The sequence below is a fragment of the Dreissena polymorpha genome, chromosome 7 (assembly GCF_020536995.1).
Source record: "Dreissena polymorpha isolate Duluth1 chromosome 7, UMN_Dpol_1.0, whole genome shotgun sequence".
NCBI lineage: Eukaryota > Metazoa > Mollusca > Bivalvia > Myida > Dreissenidae > Dreissena > Dreissena polymorpha.
The window spans coordinates 46,048,962-46,067,141 of record NC_068361.1 but is presented as its reverse complement, the minus strand read 5'-3'; the positions used below and the strand labels follow the sequence as shown (position 1 = coordinate 46,067,141).

The window sequence follows — 18,180 nt, the reverse complement described above, 5'->3', positions numbered from 1 at the left end:
TGGTGATTGTGATGATGATGATGATGATGATGATGATGATGATGATGATGATGATGATGATGATGATGATGATGATGATGATGATGATGATGATGATGATGATGATGATGATGATGATGATGATGATGGCAGGTTCACTCCCAAATCTAGGTAATTTCCTTCGCGGTATCACAGGTTCAGTCCAAAAACTAGGTAATTTTTCTCGCAGTATCTCAGGTTCATTTCCCTATTGATGTTTTTAAACAGGCTGTTCTCGCGTATTTAATGGCAAACGTAAAATACATTTGTAGTTTATTTTTAACATCGGATTAAGTTTGTATAAGTTGGTATAAAGTAATTAAAGTAGTATAAAAATAGAAATAAAGACAAATATCATGTGAGAAAATGTCAGACGAAGATTTGCAATACAAATACATGTATTGACAGTGTCAGCCTTCAAAAGTTTGCATGCAATCAAATTAACTAATTCCAGCATTGTTTTGGAAAAGTTTTCAGCGCAACTGTCTAACCCAATTTTTTACCCTCATTATGATATTCTTATTGTATGTGATTTTTTTTTAGATGAAACTATTACTGCATCACTTTTGGTTCCGCATTACCTATAATATTGTTTTCATATAAAAGGAAATATTGTAGTCGGTTACAAAGTAACTATGATGTGGGTCACTCCCAGAATAGGTTTAAACGGTCTCTTGGCTATATTTGGAAAATGTACGGGGTTCACACGATTTCAAGTTGAAAAGGAAATAATTAGTTATGATCACGCGGTGTATTATTCTGAAGTGGAAGTACTGAACGTGTAAATAAGAATTGATCATGAAAGGTAAAAGAAAAATTAGTCATTGTTTTCCGTAGTGTTTAATTAACAAGGCCATGTTTGTTGTGTTGGCATTTTAATCGAAGCTCTTTTTACATCCCTTAAGCCCCCGAATTTGGGCTTAAAATAACTTCAAGTGATGAGGGCATACACGTTCTTTCCATTTTCTTTTTTTCTGACAAGTTCTTATTTATTGTGTTCTTTGAACTTGTAGTTATGGCTTAATTTATACCTTGGTGTATTGTGTCAATTTTTGATTATACTTTGTATTTATTTTATTTACTTTTTGTAAAAAATTACCATCACTATCTAAAAGGCTACCTATAAATTGCAGCTCTGCCATATTTTACAAGAATTTAAGAAGATTCATTCATTCCCAGTACATATTTCTTCGTAATAGAAAAGTGAATAGTGAAATATGTCAACTGCCTTTGTTCTTAAAAATCGATTGTATGACGTCTTAAAAAAGGTAATTGTAGTTGCTATCTTTTGGGAATAATGTTTAATCTTTGGGGAATAATGTTTTATCTTTGGGAAATAATGTTTCATCTTTGGGGAAAAATGTTAAATCGTTGGGGAATAATGTTTTCCATTGTACAGCTTCTTAAAATCAACGAATGCGAAATGTGTAACAAAGTTCTATTCGAGACAAATGTACTTTTCATATACATGTATGTTATTTTCCTATACAAAGTAAAGAAATATTGGGTTTACGTTTTTTTTTTAATCCAAGGATCGGTTCCGCAAATATATGCATAGGTAATTAAATAATGATATAAATAATAATTGTATTGCTTCAATTCTGCTTGAGGGCGTTAATTTTCATTATTTCCAATTTAAAAGCTATTTTGTCGTCATATCTAATATCTTTTGTATATCTACGTGGTAATAGTGATAGCATCTGAAAACGTTGTGATCCCATGAAAGTTTCCATTTAGTTTTCATACTTTCGGAGCTAACATTATTCGTCTCAATCTAGTCTACCTTTCTTTTAACAAAGTTAACGTTTAGTAAAAAAAAAACATGAAAATTAAACTAGGTAAGTCATATTTCTTTAAGAGTTTAATCAGCTCCATCCAAAATAATGGTTGTGCCATCTGCAAATAAAGAGTTTGTGTTATTGTTATTGGTGAATATAACTTTGATTTCGTTATTTTAAAAGATATATTTACTTAACTAGCTTTCAAGATATTTAAAAGAAAAAAACATACTTCACTAGCTACAACGATCGCCACAAGACCATTCTTATTTCACCGGCTTTCCAGATCACCAGAAAGCAAGACTTCTTACTTCATTAGCTTTAAAAATTGCCAGAGGGCCTGAATCATTACAAACAGGTTTCTGGGGTGTAGTAATTAGGAAATGACTGGAAGATGGATCCCGTTGCGCATGACAATAAGTTCTTATTGCGAGATTAGTGTTATTTATAAATATATGTTAATTTAATACAGATATCACCTACTTGCGAATTGTTCGATTTAATGTGTTTAAAAGGTCAACAATAAAATTCTGACGTAAAAATAATATTTTATAAAGGAAATACCATATAATAACATTGAAATTAAAACAAAAAAATAAAAATATATATTTACAGCTAAAAAACGATGCTTTTTATGATCGGTGATTTCAGTAAAGCATTCGGCAATTTAACTTCCCGTGCCACAACGAAAGCGAAAGTAGGCATTTTTTAAGTAAAATTGATGAAAATTACTATATAGCGTACATTGAACGTAAGGGTTTGATCATAAAGATGATATCAATGACACTAGATATTGACATATTAGGGAAAAGCTATGTTAAAAAGTCATCAAAGTGGCATGTATGCACGATTGTTCCACCAACCTCGTCATCATTCCATCTTCGACAGAGGTTGTGAAAAGTGTTTGGACTTGCGAAATAATGTGAAATATTTAGCTGTATATATGCTTCAACTCATGGACCTCCTCTTTCTATGCACAAATGTGTTTACTGGTTTTAATTTTTTATTTTCTTACCTGTTTTGTGAATGTCGATCATCCATTTTCTTGTATATAACAGAGAGGCAGACGAGAATGAACAGAGAGGCAGCATTTTGACAGAGAGGCCACCGATATGCATATACACCGTGTATGTGGTGGATTTTATTTTAAAAAATAGATGTATGATTAGCCATTCAAAATGTATGAACCAAACAAAATTTCTCGTTTTCTGTTAACAAGTATACTTTATTTTTTACAATTTCACCAGTAAATGCCATGTTCCCAAAATAGTTCCTCAAAAGTCCATGAGCTTGATTTAATAAATATGAATAAGTAGCAACATGTCATTTACCAATTATTCCTCATGTAGTGTAAATGTATCTTGATTGTATAATATTCCATTATGTTTTCATAAATGAAGTAGCTATTGTTCAATATAAGTTTTCAATTATACCGATTCTAGTTGCCAATTACTATTTTTAAGGCAAAACAAAATCACAGGTGGACCGGTAAACTTATATCTAAGCCAACTGGCGACCAACTCGAACGTGTTTTTTGGTCAACTCGCTCTTTTTGAAGTCAACTCGCTCCCCCCCCCCCCCAAAAAAAAAAGATAAAAAATAAATATTCAGAAATATATGTAGGATATAATATGATCAGTACTTTATAAGTATCAATCATAGATGTGATGTCTTGTTTAATCATCTGAATATACGGTTGTCACAATTAACGTCTCTTTTACACCTGTAGTCGGTGTTTTTCACGAGCAAGTTAATTGGTATGATAATTAATCAGTTGTACTTTAATGTTTGTCACATCACGGATAATGGTGTAAAAGATGTTGTGTACCGCACGGATCAAAAGAAAAATATGTGTATTGCTATTATGACTACAAAAGTAAATTTTTCATACAAGTTTGTGTTGCAATTTTTATAAAAGTAGCAAATACAGCATAATAATTAGTGCAAAATTAAGTAAGCCGACTTCCTTTATTAAGTTCGTTCAATTTGTTGGTTTCTTGACAAAAATAAGTAAGTCACTAAAGTGCCTGTACTTGTGCAACTCACCATGCCAACAAGGCATTGAAGTTTCACCAAGTAAGCAGAGTTTGGTGTATTGCCACCTTACAGCTGCGATAAACTTCTGGTTATAATTGTATCTGTTCTTTATGTGTCATTTACAATTGTCTGATTAAATAATACTTAAAACAATCAAGATACGCCGTCATGTGTGTGAACTAAGAAAACATTCGATATATATTTTGAACTTTACAACGAAAACAGCTAACATCGATTCTTTTGTTATAAACTTAAGCAAGTGGTGTTTGAAAACGTCACTTCCGGTCTGAACAAAAATGTCGACTCGATCGCAAAGTGCGAAAATTCGGCATAGTTATCGACTGTATACTCGCTGAATACGATAATTTTAATCGAAAAATGGCATGGATATGCATTAAAACATTATAATCTCACATAAAATGTGTATATTTAAGGTTTTTAAAACCGAGGCCGATGAACTTTAAAGAAAAACAAAAGCACCGCATAACGGGTGCCAACGCTCGGCTGCGGGTGCATTTTTGAATAAATGAAAGCTTGTCAGAATTTTTTAAGAGGTCACAGTGACCTTGACATTTGACTAAGTGACCAAAAATGGGTGTGGCATGTAGAACTCATCAAGGTGCATCTACATATGAAGTTTAAAAGTTGTATGGGGAAGCACGTTGATTTTATAGCAAAATGTCAAAGTTTTATCACGACGCCAGCGGACGGCGTATGACGAGCTGTCTATAACAATACCTCGGGTTTTCTCCGAAAATAGCCGAGCTAAAAATGACATAAATATATAGAAAGCTTTTTTAAGCTTTCTAAAATTTTCTCGCCATAATCTCCACAGAGCTGTTGCAAACTATTGTAATATTCGATAATCTTCTCATACATAAACCAGTTTGCACTGAATGCGGAGGTAAGATTAATCTACAACCCAAGTGATTTATATCATATCAATGCGGAGGTAAGATCTACAACCCAAGTGATGTATATCATATCAATGCGGAGATAAGATTTATCTACAACCCAAGTGATGAATATTATATCAATGCGAAGGTAAGATTAATCTACAAACAAAGTGATGTATATCATATCAATGCGGAGGTAAGATTAATCCACAATCCAGGTGATGTATATCATATCAATGCGGATGTAAGATAAATCTACAACCCAAGTGATGTATACCATATTAAAACGGAGGTAAGATTAATCCACAACCCAAGTGATGTATATCATATCAATGCGGAGGTAAGATTAATCTACAACCCAAGTGATGTATATCATATCAATTCGAAGGTAAGATTAATCTATAACCACAGTGATGTATATCAAATCAATTCGGGGGTAAGATAAATCTACAACCCAAGTGATGTATATCATATCAATGCGGAGGTAAAAATTAATCTACAACCCAAGTGATGTATATCATATCAATGCGGAGGTAAGATTAGTCTACAACTCAAGTGATGTATATCATATCAATGCGGAGGTAAGATTAATCTACAACCCAAGTGATGTATATCATATCAATGCGGAGGTAAGATTAATCTACAACCAAAGTGATGTATATCATATCAATGCGGAGGTAAGATTAATCTACAACCAAAGTGATGTATATCATATCAATGCGGAGGTAAGATTAATCTACAACCCAAGTGATGTATATCATATCAATGCGGAGGTAACATTAATCTACAATCCAAGTGATGTATATCATATCAATGCGGAGGTAAGATTAATCTACAACCCAAGTGATGTATATCATATCAATGCGGAGGTAAGATTTATCTAAAACCAACGTGATGTATATCATATCAATGCGGAGGTAAGATTAATCTACAACTCAAGTGATGTATATCATATCAATGCGGAGGTAAGATTAATCTACAACCCAAGTGATGTATATCATATCGATGCGGAGGTAACATTAATCTACAATCCAAGTGATTTATATCATATCAATGCGGAGGTAAGATTAATCTACAACCCAAGTAATGTATATCATATCAATGCGGAGGTAAGATTAATCTACAACCCAAGTGATGTATATCATATCAATACGGAGGTGATTAATCTACAACTCAAGTGAGGTATATCATATCAATGCGGAGGTAAGATTAATCTAAACCCCAAGTGATGTATATCATATCAATGCGAAGGTAAGATTAATCTAAAACCCAAGTGATGTATATCATATCAATGCGGAGGTAAGATTAATCTTTTCCCAAGTGATGTATATCATATCAATGTGGAAGTTAAATTAATCTACAACCCAAGTGAGGTATATCATATCAATGAGGTGGTACGATTAATCTAAAGCCCAAGTGATGTATATCATATCAGTGCGGAGGCAATATTAATCTACAACTCAAGTGATGTATATCATATCAATGCGGAGGTAAGATTAATCCAAAACCCAAGTGATGTATATCATATCAATGCGGATGTAAGATTAATCTACAACCCAAATGATGTATACCATATTAAAACGGAGGTAAGATTTATCCACAACCCAAGTGATGTATACCATATCAATGCGGAGGTAAGATTAATCTAAAACATAAGTGATGTATATCATATCAATACGGAGGTAAGATTAATTCACAACCCAAGTGATGTATATCATATCAATTCGGAGGTAAGATTAATCTACAACCCAAGTGATGTATATCATATCAATGCGGAGGTAAGATTAATCCAAAACCCAAGTGATGTATATCATATCAATGCGGATGTAAGATTAATCTACAACCCAAATGATGTATACCATATTAAAACGGAGGTAAGATTTATCCACAACCCAAGTGATGTATACCATATCAATGCGGAGGTAAGATTAATCTAAAACATAAGTGATGTATATCATATCAATACGGAGGTAAGATTAATTCACAACCCAAGTGATGTATATCATATCAATTCGGAGGTAAGATTAATCTACAACCCAAGTGATGTATATCATATCAATGCGGAGGTAAGATTAATCCACAACCCAAGTGATGTATATCATATCAATGCTGAGGTAAGATTAATCTACAACCCAAGTGATGTATATCATATCAATGCGGAGGTAAGGTTAATCTACAACCCAAGTGATGTATATCATATCAATGCGGAGGTAAGATTAATTCACAACCCAAGTGATGTATATCATATCAATGCGGAGATAAGATTAATCTTCAACCCAAGTGATGTATATCATATCAATGCGGAGGTAAGATTAATCTATAACCCAAGTGATGTATATCATATCAATGCGGAGGTAAGATTAATCTACAACCCAAGTGATGTATATCATATCAATGCGGAGATAAGATTAATCTACAACCCAAGTGATGTATATCATATCAATGCGGAGGTAAGATTAATCTACAATCCAAGTGATGTATATCATATCAATGCGGAGGTAAGTTTAATCTACAACCCAAGTGATGTATATCATATCAATGCGGAGGTAAGGTTAATCTACAACCCAAGGGATGTATATCATATCAATGCGGAGGTAAGATTTATCTACAACCAAAGTGATGTATATCATATCAATGCGGAGGTAAGGTTAATCTACAACTCAAGTGATGTATATCATATCAATGCGGAGGTAAGGTTAATCTACAACTCAAGTGATGTATATCATATCAATGCGGAGGTAAGATTAATCTACAACTCAAGTGATGTATATCATATCAATGCGGAGGTAAGGTTAATCTACAACTCAAGTGATGTATATCATATCAATGCGGAGGTAAGGTTAATCTACAACTCAAGTGATGTACATCATATCAATGCGGAGGTAAGATTTATCTACAACCAAAGTGATGTATATCATATCAATGCGGAGGTAAGGTTAATCTACAACTCAAGTGATGTATATCATATCAATGCGGAGGTAAGGTTAATCTACAACTCAAGTGATGTATATCATATCAATGCGGAGGTAAGATTAATCTACAACCCAAGTGATGTATATCATATCAATGCGGAGGTAAGATTAATCTATAACCCAAGGGATGTATATCAATGCGGAGGTAAGATTAATCTATTACCCAAGTGATGGATATCATATACACCGATGTAAAATGCAACTGATTAATACGTTACAATAACGTTTCTTCGATTAAAAAACATGATTTAGTATCGCGTTTCATTTGGAGTTCAGTTGCTAAGATATTCAACAGCGACGGCTTTTGTCATCAGAACGCGCAATACAGAAAATTTAACTTTCCGAGAATCAACAATAATGGGAAAACAACTAATCATTTTGTCTACAGAAAAATCTGTGGAAGTCATGTGAGAACTACTCATTAACAACGCTGGTTTATTTTTTTTAATTATCCAAATAAATAATTAACACAGACATTTAATACAATGTCATAAATACCTTATTGCAAAAACAAGAACGAATGATTTTGTTCAAAACAAATAACAAACTATTCTCACAATATGACTCTAAAAAGTACTTTTAGCCCACGATCAACAATAAACATTTGGACTCAATGTTATAACCATTACAATGTCATCAATATTCTTAAATCACAAATTATGGAGAAATGTAAACTTCATGGCAAAACAAATTTATTAATAACATAAAGTATATGGGTCTCCAACTTTAGACGTCCTAATCATATGCTGTTTTGTTTTTAAAAATATTAATCAAAAGTATATGAATGACTTTCGTAGGATTTAAGGAATGTCCTCATTTAATATGAAGATATTGTACCTTTAAAAATGGGATTGCTTTTAACCAGACCTACTGATAGCAAAACTGTTTAAAGATTGTGTGTGCTACTTGTGTAAACTTGTGTAAACTAAAATAATTAAATGTTTTATTATATAGAATGCGCGTGGAATAACAAAACATTCATCATCACGGGATCAATATCAATCTCTGATATTTTATTCAGCAAACGTCTCTAAATATTCATCTCAATACACACACACAATCACTCAGCCTCAAACAATTATTCATAAGAAAATCCGCAGCGCTTTAGTCCATGTTGTTGAAGTTGTTGATGAACACGCCAGTCCACAGCCTTTTAGTCCGTATTGTTGATTCCGTTGATAAACACGCCGAACCAGACAGCCAAAATGACGACAGCGACCACGACGCTGATAACGCCGACGACGTAGCTGATTCGCACCATGGTCCGGGCCTGGTTGGAGGCTGACTGAGCTCCATATAGGTCACCCCGGGCCAGGGCGTCACGGGCCTAAAATCATACCGGCATGTGTTAAGATAACAATTCTTAAACTATGGGCCGTCGTGTGCCTTAAATAGAACTGTCATATTCTTAAGAAAAGAATTCTTAACCAAAAAAACAAACAAACAAACACGTCTTAATGCCGAGCTAAGCCTTTATTTGTCAGTCAGCATTCCGCTGAAACATGACTGGCATGTATGTGCCCGACCCGGGATCGAACCCGGGACCTCTGGATTTTAACGCAAGCGCCTTATTCACTGAGCTACGGAGGCACAGTAGACTAGACTTTTATCACTAGCTTTAATAATCACCAGAGGATGAGACTTGATTTTAAGATCGCCAGAAGTCCAGCTTCACTTGCTTTCAATGTCGGCAGAAGATTAGATATACTTCACATGCTTTAAAAATGTCCAGTTCACCAGACTTTTGTTTAGTTTCTTTAAATATCGTCAGTGAAAAAGACTTTATCTCAATATTTCCAGACTACCAGACTTACTAAACTGGCTTTCAGGATTGCCACAACACATTACTTGTTTTAGTAGCTTTCCGGATAACAAGAGAACCGGGTCACTCACGTCACTTTCTTTCAGGATCGCCAATAGACCAGACTTTATTTATTCACTGGCTTTCAAGATCTCGAGAAGACCAGGCTTATTTTACTTGCTTTCATGATTTCCAGAAGATCATACTTACTTCACTAGCTATAAATATCTCCAGAAGACCAGACTTACTTCACTTGCTTTCAAGATCGCCAGAAGACCGGTGGGCCAGAAGCAGCAAAGACAGGCTAACCAGGCCTGCGTGGTGTAGTCATGAGGTAACGTCTGGTATATGGGTCCCGTAGCGCCGCCTACCTGTGTCACCTAGCAACAGAACAACAAACGGAAGTTACTCTACTGCTGCGACTACACAACTCGTTCAATAGCAACAAAGTTCCTACCAGTTATTTAAATGTGGGAAAATCAAACGTTTTATTAGCCATATACCAGTACTATTGAAATGTAATGGTAGCAATAAAATTCCTTTAATATAAACAGCTTCTTAGCAAGAACTGTGAAAATAACCTGACGAGACAATGCTTCTGACATGAATACATGAACAAGTGCCTAGCAACAGAAAATTTAATCATAAATAGTCTAACTCGGTTATCTCGCGGGTCGGGATCTCGCGGTGTTTCATTTGCACCCTCTGGATTTTGTTTATAAACAAACCTGTATTGCGCACCAAAGGGGTCGAAACTTAAACTTCTGCTGCAGCAGAAAAAATGCTGCTCGAGCAGCAAATTACCTGCCCGTGAAGCATTTTTTTATTGCAGCAAAAAATCCTCCTCGAGCAGCATTTATTTTAGAATAAGCCCTTGAACCCGTCAGCCAATCTGCAATGTTTTTCCATACGTTTTATTGAATTATGGTATCAAGGTCCGTGAACTTTGCAGGCAAAATGCCCTTTACTCCGTGAAGAGTTCATTCATTTATCCAGTCTGATCGATGTTAAGTAGGTCATGCGAGTTGTGTATCGTGTTATTTCTTAAAATGTGACCCAGCATGTGTAGAAATATAACAAGATATATACATTTCTAGAAAGGAAAATCATTTCTTTCTGCGTTGAATAAGATCAAGATCGTGAAAATCGCTGCACAATGGATGAAGTTATGGCTGTTCAAAGCGACGCATCCCGTTTTCGGGTGATTTTGAGTTGGATACATATATATAAGCGACGCATCCCGTTTTCGGGTGATTTTGAGTTGGATACACACACACATATATATATATAGTGAATTTTTTAGTGAAAAGTTGATTGTTCGTCCTTATAAAGTGATTATTTATCATTCAAAATTATTCATATCTAGCCACATGCTAACCACCTGTGTTGTTTACTAGTGTCACAATATTAACTGTGGAATGGTGCCCCTTTGATTCCTCGCATTTTGTGTAGTGAATAGAGTTAAACAGTGTAATGACACATGAAACGGAAGCGTAAGTACTTATCTAACATTCAATCTTATTGTATTCAAGGGCAAGGTCTAGAGGCCAATCTTTAGAGAATATGAACGACTTCAGCAATGGGGAATACTAAAACTACATGATGCCGTGAGGTTTAACTGCAAAATATGTTGAATGGGTTCAAGTTCTTTGTTAAGCGGCTGATTGCAATGATTAATTTTACGATAAGTACATTGCATTATATATAGGCACATTAAACGATCGAAATACAGCCGAAATATAATTATTAACTTAAAATCATATACCGCTAATTGAAACTAAACTAAAACTGTCACTCTTAAATAAATAAATGTGTTTGATATGTTTCTTTTGAACCTGCATTTGACCATTTGGACCATATCCCCAAAATAAGTTTTATTTTATACATCGTTTATTTTTCAAAATAGGATCCAGACAAAATTTAAGTTTAAGCTCAACAAACAGTTTGAATTTAAATGCCTCGTTTAGTTTTCGAAATAGACTCCGAATTAAACTTGAGTATACACATAAAGGTATTTGAGAAACAGTTATGGCTCTTGTGCATGGCACTTCCCCTGGGGGAGGGGAGTTATTTACGAATACAGTTTAAGGTTCAATTTTTACGGTATACTGCAGACAATGGACGATAACACTAAAGGTATAAAAGTAAAATATACGTCTCTTCTGCGTTTCACTTTCCATTAATGAGATCTCTGCACCAATAAGTTTGAAGTTACACTTCTTTTAGTTTAACACAAATACTCCGAACATAAAAATACAAATAAACAACGGGCAATAACTCTTAAAAAATATGAGAGCAAGACTTATGTCTCTTGGCCGATGCATTTCCCATGAATGAGACATATCTACCAATGAAATTTAAGGTTGAGTCTTCAATGTATATGCTGAAGACAGAGTTGTATTGTGTTGATCAGATACATTTACAAACAAATGTAAAGGTCCCTGTGTTAATAAACAAAAAGCAGCAACTCTTAATGCATAAAAGTGGGAGTAACCTCTCTTCATCAATGAAGGATTGTATTTGTGACGTCAGTGATTACCAATTGGGCAGATAACCACTGTGTTGTGTTCACAAATATTCCAATCAACAAAAGGTGAAACAAGCCTCCAAAGTAATATTCATATTTGAAAAAGAAAATACCAACCACTACGTTGTTGGACGTGCTGCTGTTGACAAACGGCCCGTGCCCATGGGGATACGCCATGGGGTAGCCCCCATACTGCATGTCCATTGGCTGGTCGTACCCGTAACCATGGTTACCATGGAGCGAGGCCGGACTGTATCCCGGGGGCGGAGCCTGTGTGGTGCCCATGTTAGAGGCGGGACTCTGGAACCCTAATGCCTGCGGGGCAGGCTCTGTTGGGGAATATGGCGGAGGATTTTCTAGATCGGAAAAGAAGATACGCATACTGTCACTTTGTGGTATTTTTACAAACACCCATTAGACCTTAATTTTTTTCATAAGTTAACAACAGAAGCTGGCTCGAGACAGCGCACTCGATTATTCTTTAGATTTGATAGTATAATGTGCGTTTTCTGACAGTCACCTAATATAATGACCCCATGCACATAAGCGAATTTCGATTGAATAACTGTAATGAAAACAGTGATATGAAGATTTTGCGGGTTTACTTTAACCAATAAGCTAAGTACAAAAAGGGGGCATAATTGAGCTATATTGCAGGTCTGAGTTATCCCCTTTGTCAGTTCCCTCACAATATCTCCTTGAACAAATTGAGTATTTGTAATACGAACGGCATTATTGAGATGTCGCACGTCTACATTTACAGATATTCTACATGTAAGTACACAGAGGGACATAATTCTTATAAATTGCACGTAAGAGTTATGGCACTTTGAGGTTTCAGTTGAATATATGTACCGGGTAATAAAAACAGCGATATAGAGTTGTTGCATTTTTACCTTAACCGGAACATAACGCAGACGTCAATTCTGACATTTGGTTAAATAGTACATCTCGGACTTTAGGTGGACTATGTGATCTTAATACTGTATTAATAACATTAAATGTATAATTACGCAAGAGAAATCCGCTGCACTAATGAATTCGTGTTCTACATGTCCGTTTGCAAAAATGTCCTACCTGTAAATACGTATTTTTGTTGTGACAAAGTCGGAATTTTAGTATACTGATAACACGATATCTGCGAAATAGGGGTTATTGAAGCAGTATTTATCATACGAGATATTCGGAATAACACAAAAAAACGATTTTATTCTCAACGCACATGTACTGTAAAACAGCTAACCATAATCTGAAACTACAATTTATTTTAATAAGCCTATATATGGAGACAGAGTAAAAACCTTAGGTGTGATACAGGCTTAAACAATCGGAACGTTAAAAAATCTTAATAAAACATGGTTTGAAAACAGTAACATACTACAAAAAACTGAAACCATTTAATGTAAAATTATAAATTATATAAATCGTCATTGCCCTTGATTTAAGGGGCATTTACACAGATTTTGGCATGTACTGAAGTGTGTCAGTAAATGCTTTATATTGATAAATGTAACCATTGGATCCAAAAAGCTACAGTAAAAAAGCAAGAATGAAATCAAAGAAAGAAAAGAACTAACCCTCAACTGGGCTCGAACCAAAAATATATCGCTTAGACCACTTGGCCATCAGTGCTCATACAATAAATTACGTATTTTATACTTAAATAAGCAATCGTTTTGCGTTGCAACGCTTGATAATTTTCAGGTTTTTAAAATCGTCAAAACATGTATATCATGTATATTTTAGAGCATGGTAAATGTTCAGTACTACTGTTTCCTCACACACATCATGTACATTTTAGAGCATGGTAAATGTTCAGTACTACTGTTTCCTCACACATATCATGTATATTTTAGAGCAAGGTAAATGTTCAGTACCACTGTTTCCTCACACATATCATGTATATTTTAGAGCTCGGTAAATGTTCAGTACTACTGTTTCCTCACACATATCATAATTAAATAGAAAATTTGCGAATCTAAAACAATTTTATTTATTTTGTCAATTTACTAAAACGTGAAAAGGCCCCTTTAATGAGAAAATATAACTTTTGTATATGTGTATAATAACTCAAAGAAACTAGGCTTACATCAACTTGACAATGGTAGACTACAATAGTACAATCCCAGTATCGCGGTCATCTGAGCGAAACATGTAGGTTCACATAAATAATCTATGTATGTAAAAAGAACTATGCATGTTTAGATTACGTCGTGGTTAAACATGTCTACACAGTTTCTACTCCACAAAACGAACTGTCTGTTTTGCTTTAAATATATAGTAAATAAATACAATTTTGAACCTGTGTCACAATTAATAGTTGACAGTATAACTCAAGTAAATAAGTATATTCTTACCCTTTTCTGCCATGTCGATATTGAAAAAATCTCGTTTGCAAACACTCACACTATCCTTTCTACTGATAACGCGAAAACGGTCGATATGTTGTGAACACTGTGCACTATTTTAAACAGTCAATTATATAAACGTGTATATCGATACTCAGTCAGTGACATTTACGCGTGTATTGCGTGAAGAAGTTTTTGTTATCACTATACCACGTGATTCTTTGTTCAGACGTTGCAATAATATGCATGTTATTGTCGATCTAAGTTTGGAAATGACGTTGATTTTGCACGTACGGTTGCTCACATCATGAATAACTATGGACTATTAACTCCGATATTGTTGTTGCATATAAACATTCCGCGCCTGAGGCTACATCATATGAGGACTTATACAATACGTGTATATAAGCGAAGATATGCCCTTACATTAATAATTGTATAAAGCATAAGTCGTAGGGCCAGATCTAGACCGGAATAGCAGAGTGCTGCACCCCGATTCGTTTAGGTTCCTACACTCCTGCCCTTATATTTTGGTCAACACAAAAATATTAAAAACTGTAAATATTTTATTTATTCGTGCAATAAGTAATTGGTTAATGATACGACTATGATTATTGTATCAATCTCCACGCAGAGTTGTCGTTCCGTGCTCTCACATATATTTGATCCAGATATATGCAGGTTCCAGTCAAATCTCTGCGCGGAGGTTGGTGTTGTTTTAAGGGATTCTCAGCACTCCCACCCTGTAAGACACACAAGCCGCTACAGAAACGTCAGCAATTAACAACCGACAACTCACCGTCCTGAGAGATGAAGGGACTTCAACAAGAAGACTTATGACGCCAGGTGGGAAAAGCCTAAAGAAAACCAAAGGGCTGACACCCCTTCTGTCAAACAGAGTTGATAGTTTCTCATCTCTGCTGCAACTTGCGCTGTCTTTACTGTCTCATACATGATCCTTACGTTCCATGTTCCGACATTAGTTATCCTGTTTCAAATGAAATCAAATCAAATCAATATTTATTTATTGTCGGTATGATATACAAACATTATGTTATACTGTTTGTATATCATACCGACAATAAATAAATATTGTTATAATGTTTGTATATCATACCGACAATAAATAAATATTGATTTGATTTGAAACAGGATAACTAATGTCGGAACATGGAACGTAAGGACCATGCGAAACGAGATGGACACAATCTGGACAGAAAAGACTGATGACAGGAGAGCTGCTACTCTACTAAGGCCATGAGGAAGATAACGCACCCAACACACAAGGAGTAGGACTCATGATGTCAGGACAAGCACAGAAAGCGCTGATAGAATGGAAAGCACATGGACCAAGGATTATCACAGCCACCTTCAGAACAAAGAAAGAAAAGATTAATGTGAAAGTCATCCAATTCTACTCGCCAACCAATGATAGTAAAGAGAAAGAAAAGGAACAGTTCCACAACAAACTGCAAGGCATTCTTGAGAAATATGCAGAGAAGGATATTACAATCTTGATGGGGGACTTAAATGCGAAGATAGGAACAGATAATACATGATATGAGAAAGTGATGGGAACACATGGACTAGGACAACAGAATGACAATGGAGAGGTTTCTGGAGACTTGTGCGATGAATAACCAAGTAATAGGAGGGAGCATATTCCCACATAAGAGGATCCACAAGGTCACCTGGGTTTCGCCAGATCATCTGATCGAGAACCTGAGATCATTTTTGTATTTCAAAGAGATTTAGGAGATCATTACATGATGTTTAAGTAAAGAGAGTGGCGGATGTTACATCTGACCACCATCTACTGATTGCCAAAGAAACGCTTAAGAAGAACTGGATGGAGACTTCAACAAATAGGAACACTTGAGGGACACCCGGACACAAGAAGACTATAGGGTAGCCCTTACCAATAGGTTCCATGTACAAAAGAATTATTAGAGGAAGAAACAAACATAGAAGATCAGTGGATAGGGATAAGCGAAACATTGAAAACAACATGTGAGGAAACGCTAGGTACCAAAAGAGGAAAACAAAAGGAGTGGATTTCCGCAGAATCTCTAAGGAAGATACAGATAAGAAAAGAGAAGAACATAGAAGGCAATAACAGCGTCACAAAAGCAGCAACAGCTGAGGCACAAGATAACTCATAAGCAAACAAGGATGTCAAGAGCAGCATCAAAGCAGACAAACGTAGCTTCATAAATGGGCTTGCTGAAGAAGCAGAAGAGGCCGCTGCTAGCAGGAACATGAAGAAGCTATACGAGACTACCAAGAAACTTTCGGGGAAGTACAGCAAACCAGAAAGACCGGTAAAATATAAGGATTGAGATACAATCACTGGAACAGAACAACAACTCAAGCAATGGGCTGAACACTTCAATGAGCTATTGAACAGACCAACTCTACAGAATCCACCTGAAATACTTACTGCTGAAGCTGACCTGCCTATCAACTCTGGACCACCAACAAAAGCAGAAATTAAGAAAGCAATAAAGCAGCTGAAAAATGGTAAGGCAACTGGGCCAGATTGAATCCCAGCAGAAGCTATGAAAGCAAACATAAAGACATTGGTTCAGATATTCTACCATTTATTCAGAAAGATCTGGGAAGATGAGGAAATGCCAGAAGACTGGAAGGAAGGATATATTGTCAAAAAAGCGAAAAAAGGAGATCTTAGTAATTGCGCCAACTATCAAGGAATAACTCTACTTTCCGTACCAGGTAAGGTATTCAACAGGATCATTTTGGAAAGGATAAAGGATGCAGTGGACCCTCATGACCCATATTCGAACTTGACCTAGACATCTTCTAGATACAACATCTGACCAAGTTTGGTGACAAAATTGGATGAAAACAACTTGAAATAGAGAGCGGACACTTAATATGGACCGACCTACTGACAGACAAGCTCACTCCTATATAATCCCCTTAACTTCGTTTGTGGGGGTATAATGAGATCATGTGGCAACAAACCAAGCAGGAACCTATAGACATACAAATCAAGAACAGACGATGGGGCTGGATAGGTTATACACTCTGGAAACCAGCAACCAGTCTTACCGGGCAGGCCCTTAGTTGGAACCCACAGGGCATGATGAAGAGAGGAAGGCCCAAGAATTCTTGGAGGTGGGACCTCATTGAAGACATTGGAATACTAGGCCTCAGCTGGGGAGAAATTGAAAGGAGGGCACAGGACCGGAGACGTTGGAGAGCAGTTGTTGGCGGCCCATGCCCTGATAGGGTTTAAAGGCCTAAGTAATTTAGTACGCAGCAATATATTTATCTGCTTTTTATATGTGTTATATAACAAATAATATTGATTTTTATATAAAAAAAAGATGGTTTAATTCTGTATTATACCATTATAAACGTACTGTTGTTTAAACATTCATGAACGAAATTAAAGTCGCCATGGCGTAGAGGATATGGAATCCGCCTAGCGACGAGGAGGTCGCGGGTTTGATACCCATCGTGAGGGCGTTCTTTAGATCTCCCCCATAGACACCAAGTCCTGGTTCTAGTCTCAGGAAACGGATTCAAGAGCGATTCTAATAAACCTTAGGCTTTCCATGCAATCGAGCAAAAACAAATAGGTTTTTACAAAATATGACAGCCAACATATTAATATAGATTTGATAGACACATTGTGATGTCAGCTTTCCTCATCTTACAGGCAACTCAAAAATAATCGTTCTCACGAGCAATCGAAGAAACCTCCATTGTTTACATTTTTATGTCAGTATCATGACATTCTTTTAGCACATGGTGGCATATTTCTTCCGACTGCATGT

At 35.7% G+C, this 18,180-nt stretch overlaps 1 protein-coding gene across 2 annotated transcripts; it reads right to left on the bottom strand.

Moving 5' to 3' along the window:
• Positions 1-8,122: 8,122 nt before the first annotated feature.
• Positions 8,123-14,554, bottom strand: LOC127838667 (proline-rich transmembrane protein 1-like). 2 transcript variants are annotated; one of them, XM_052366536.1, is made up of 4 exons: positions 14,387-14,554; positions 12,147-12,385; positions 9,751-9,882; positions 8,123-9,028 (listed from the first exon to the last, which is right to left on the bottom strand). In XM_052366536.1, the coding sequence occupies exons 1-4, from the start codon at positions 14,397-14,399 to the stop codon at positions 8,855-8,857; spliced, it is 558 nt and encodes a 185-aa protein (XP_052222496.1). In that variant the 5' UTR covers positions 14,400-14,554; the 3' UTR covers positions 8,123-8,854. The 2 variants fall into 2 exon arrangements, with proteins under 2 accessions (XP_052222496.1, XP_052222497.1); XM_052366537.1 differs by lacking the exon at positions 14,387-14,554 and adding an exon at positions 14,119-14,280.
• Between the last annotated feature and the right edge of the window lie 3,626 nt (positions 14,555-18,180).

Bases quoted from the DNA above. Each gene is read 5' to 3' on its own strand.
- LOC127838667 (XM_052366536.1), bottom strand. The intron at 9,883-12,146 runs GTTGGTATTTTC...TTCTGTTGCTAG, and splicing joins GCACGTCCAACAACGTAGTG to GTGACACAGGTAGGCGGCGC. The intron at 9,029-9,750 runs GTAAGTCTGGTC...GTATGATTTTAG, and splicing joins CGATCTTGAAAGCAAGTGAA to GCCCGTGACGCCCTGGCCCG.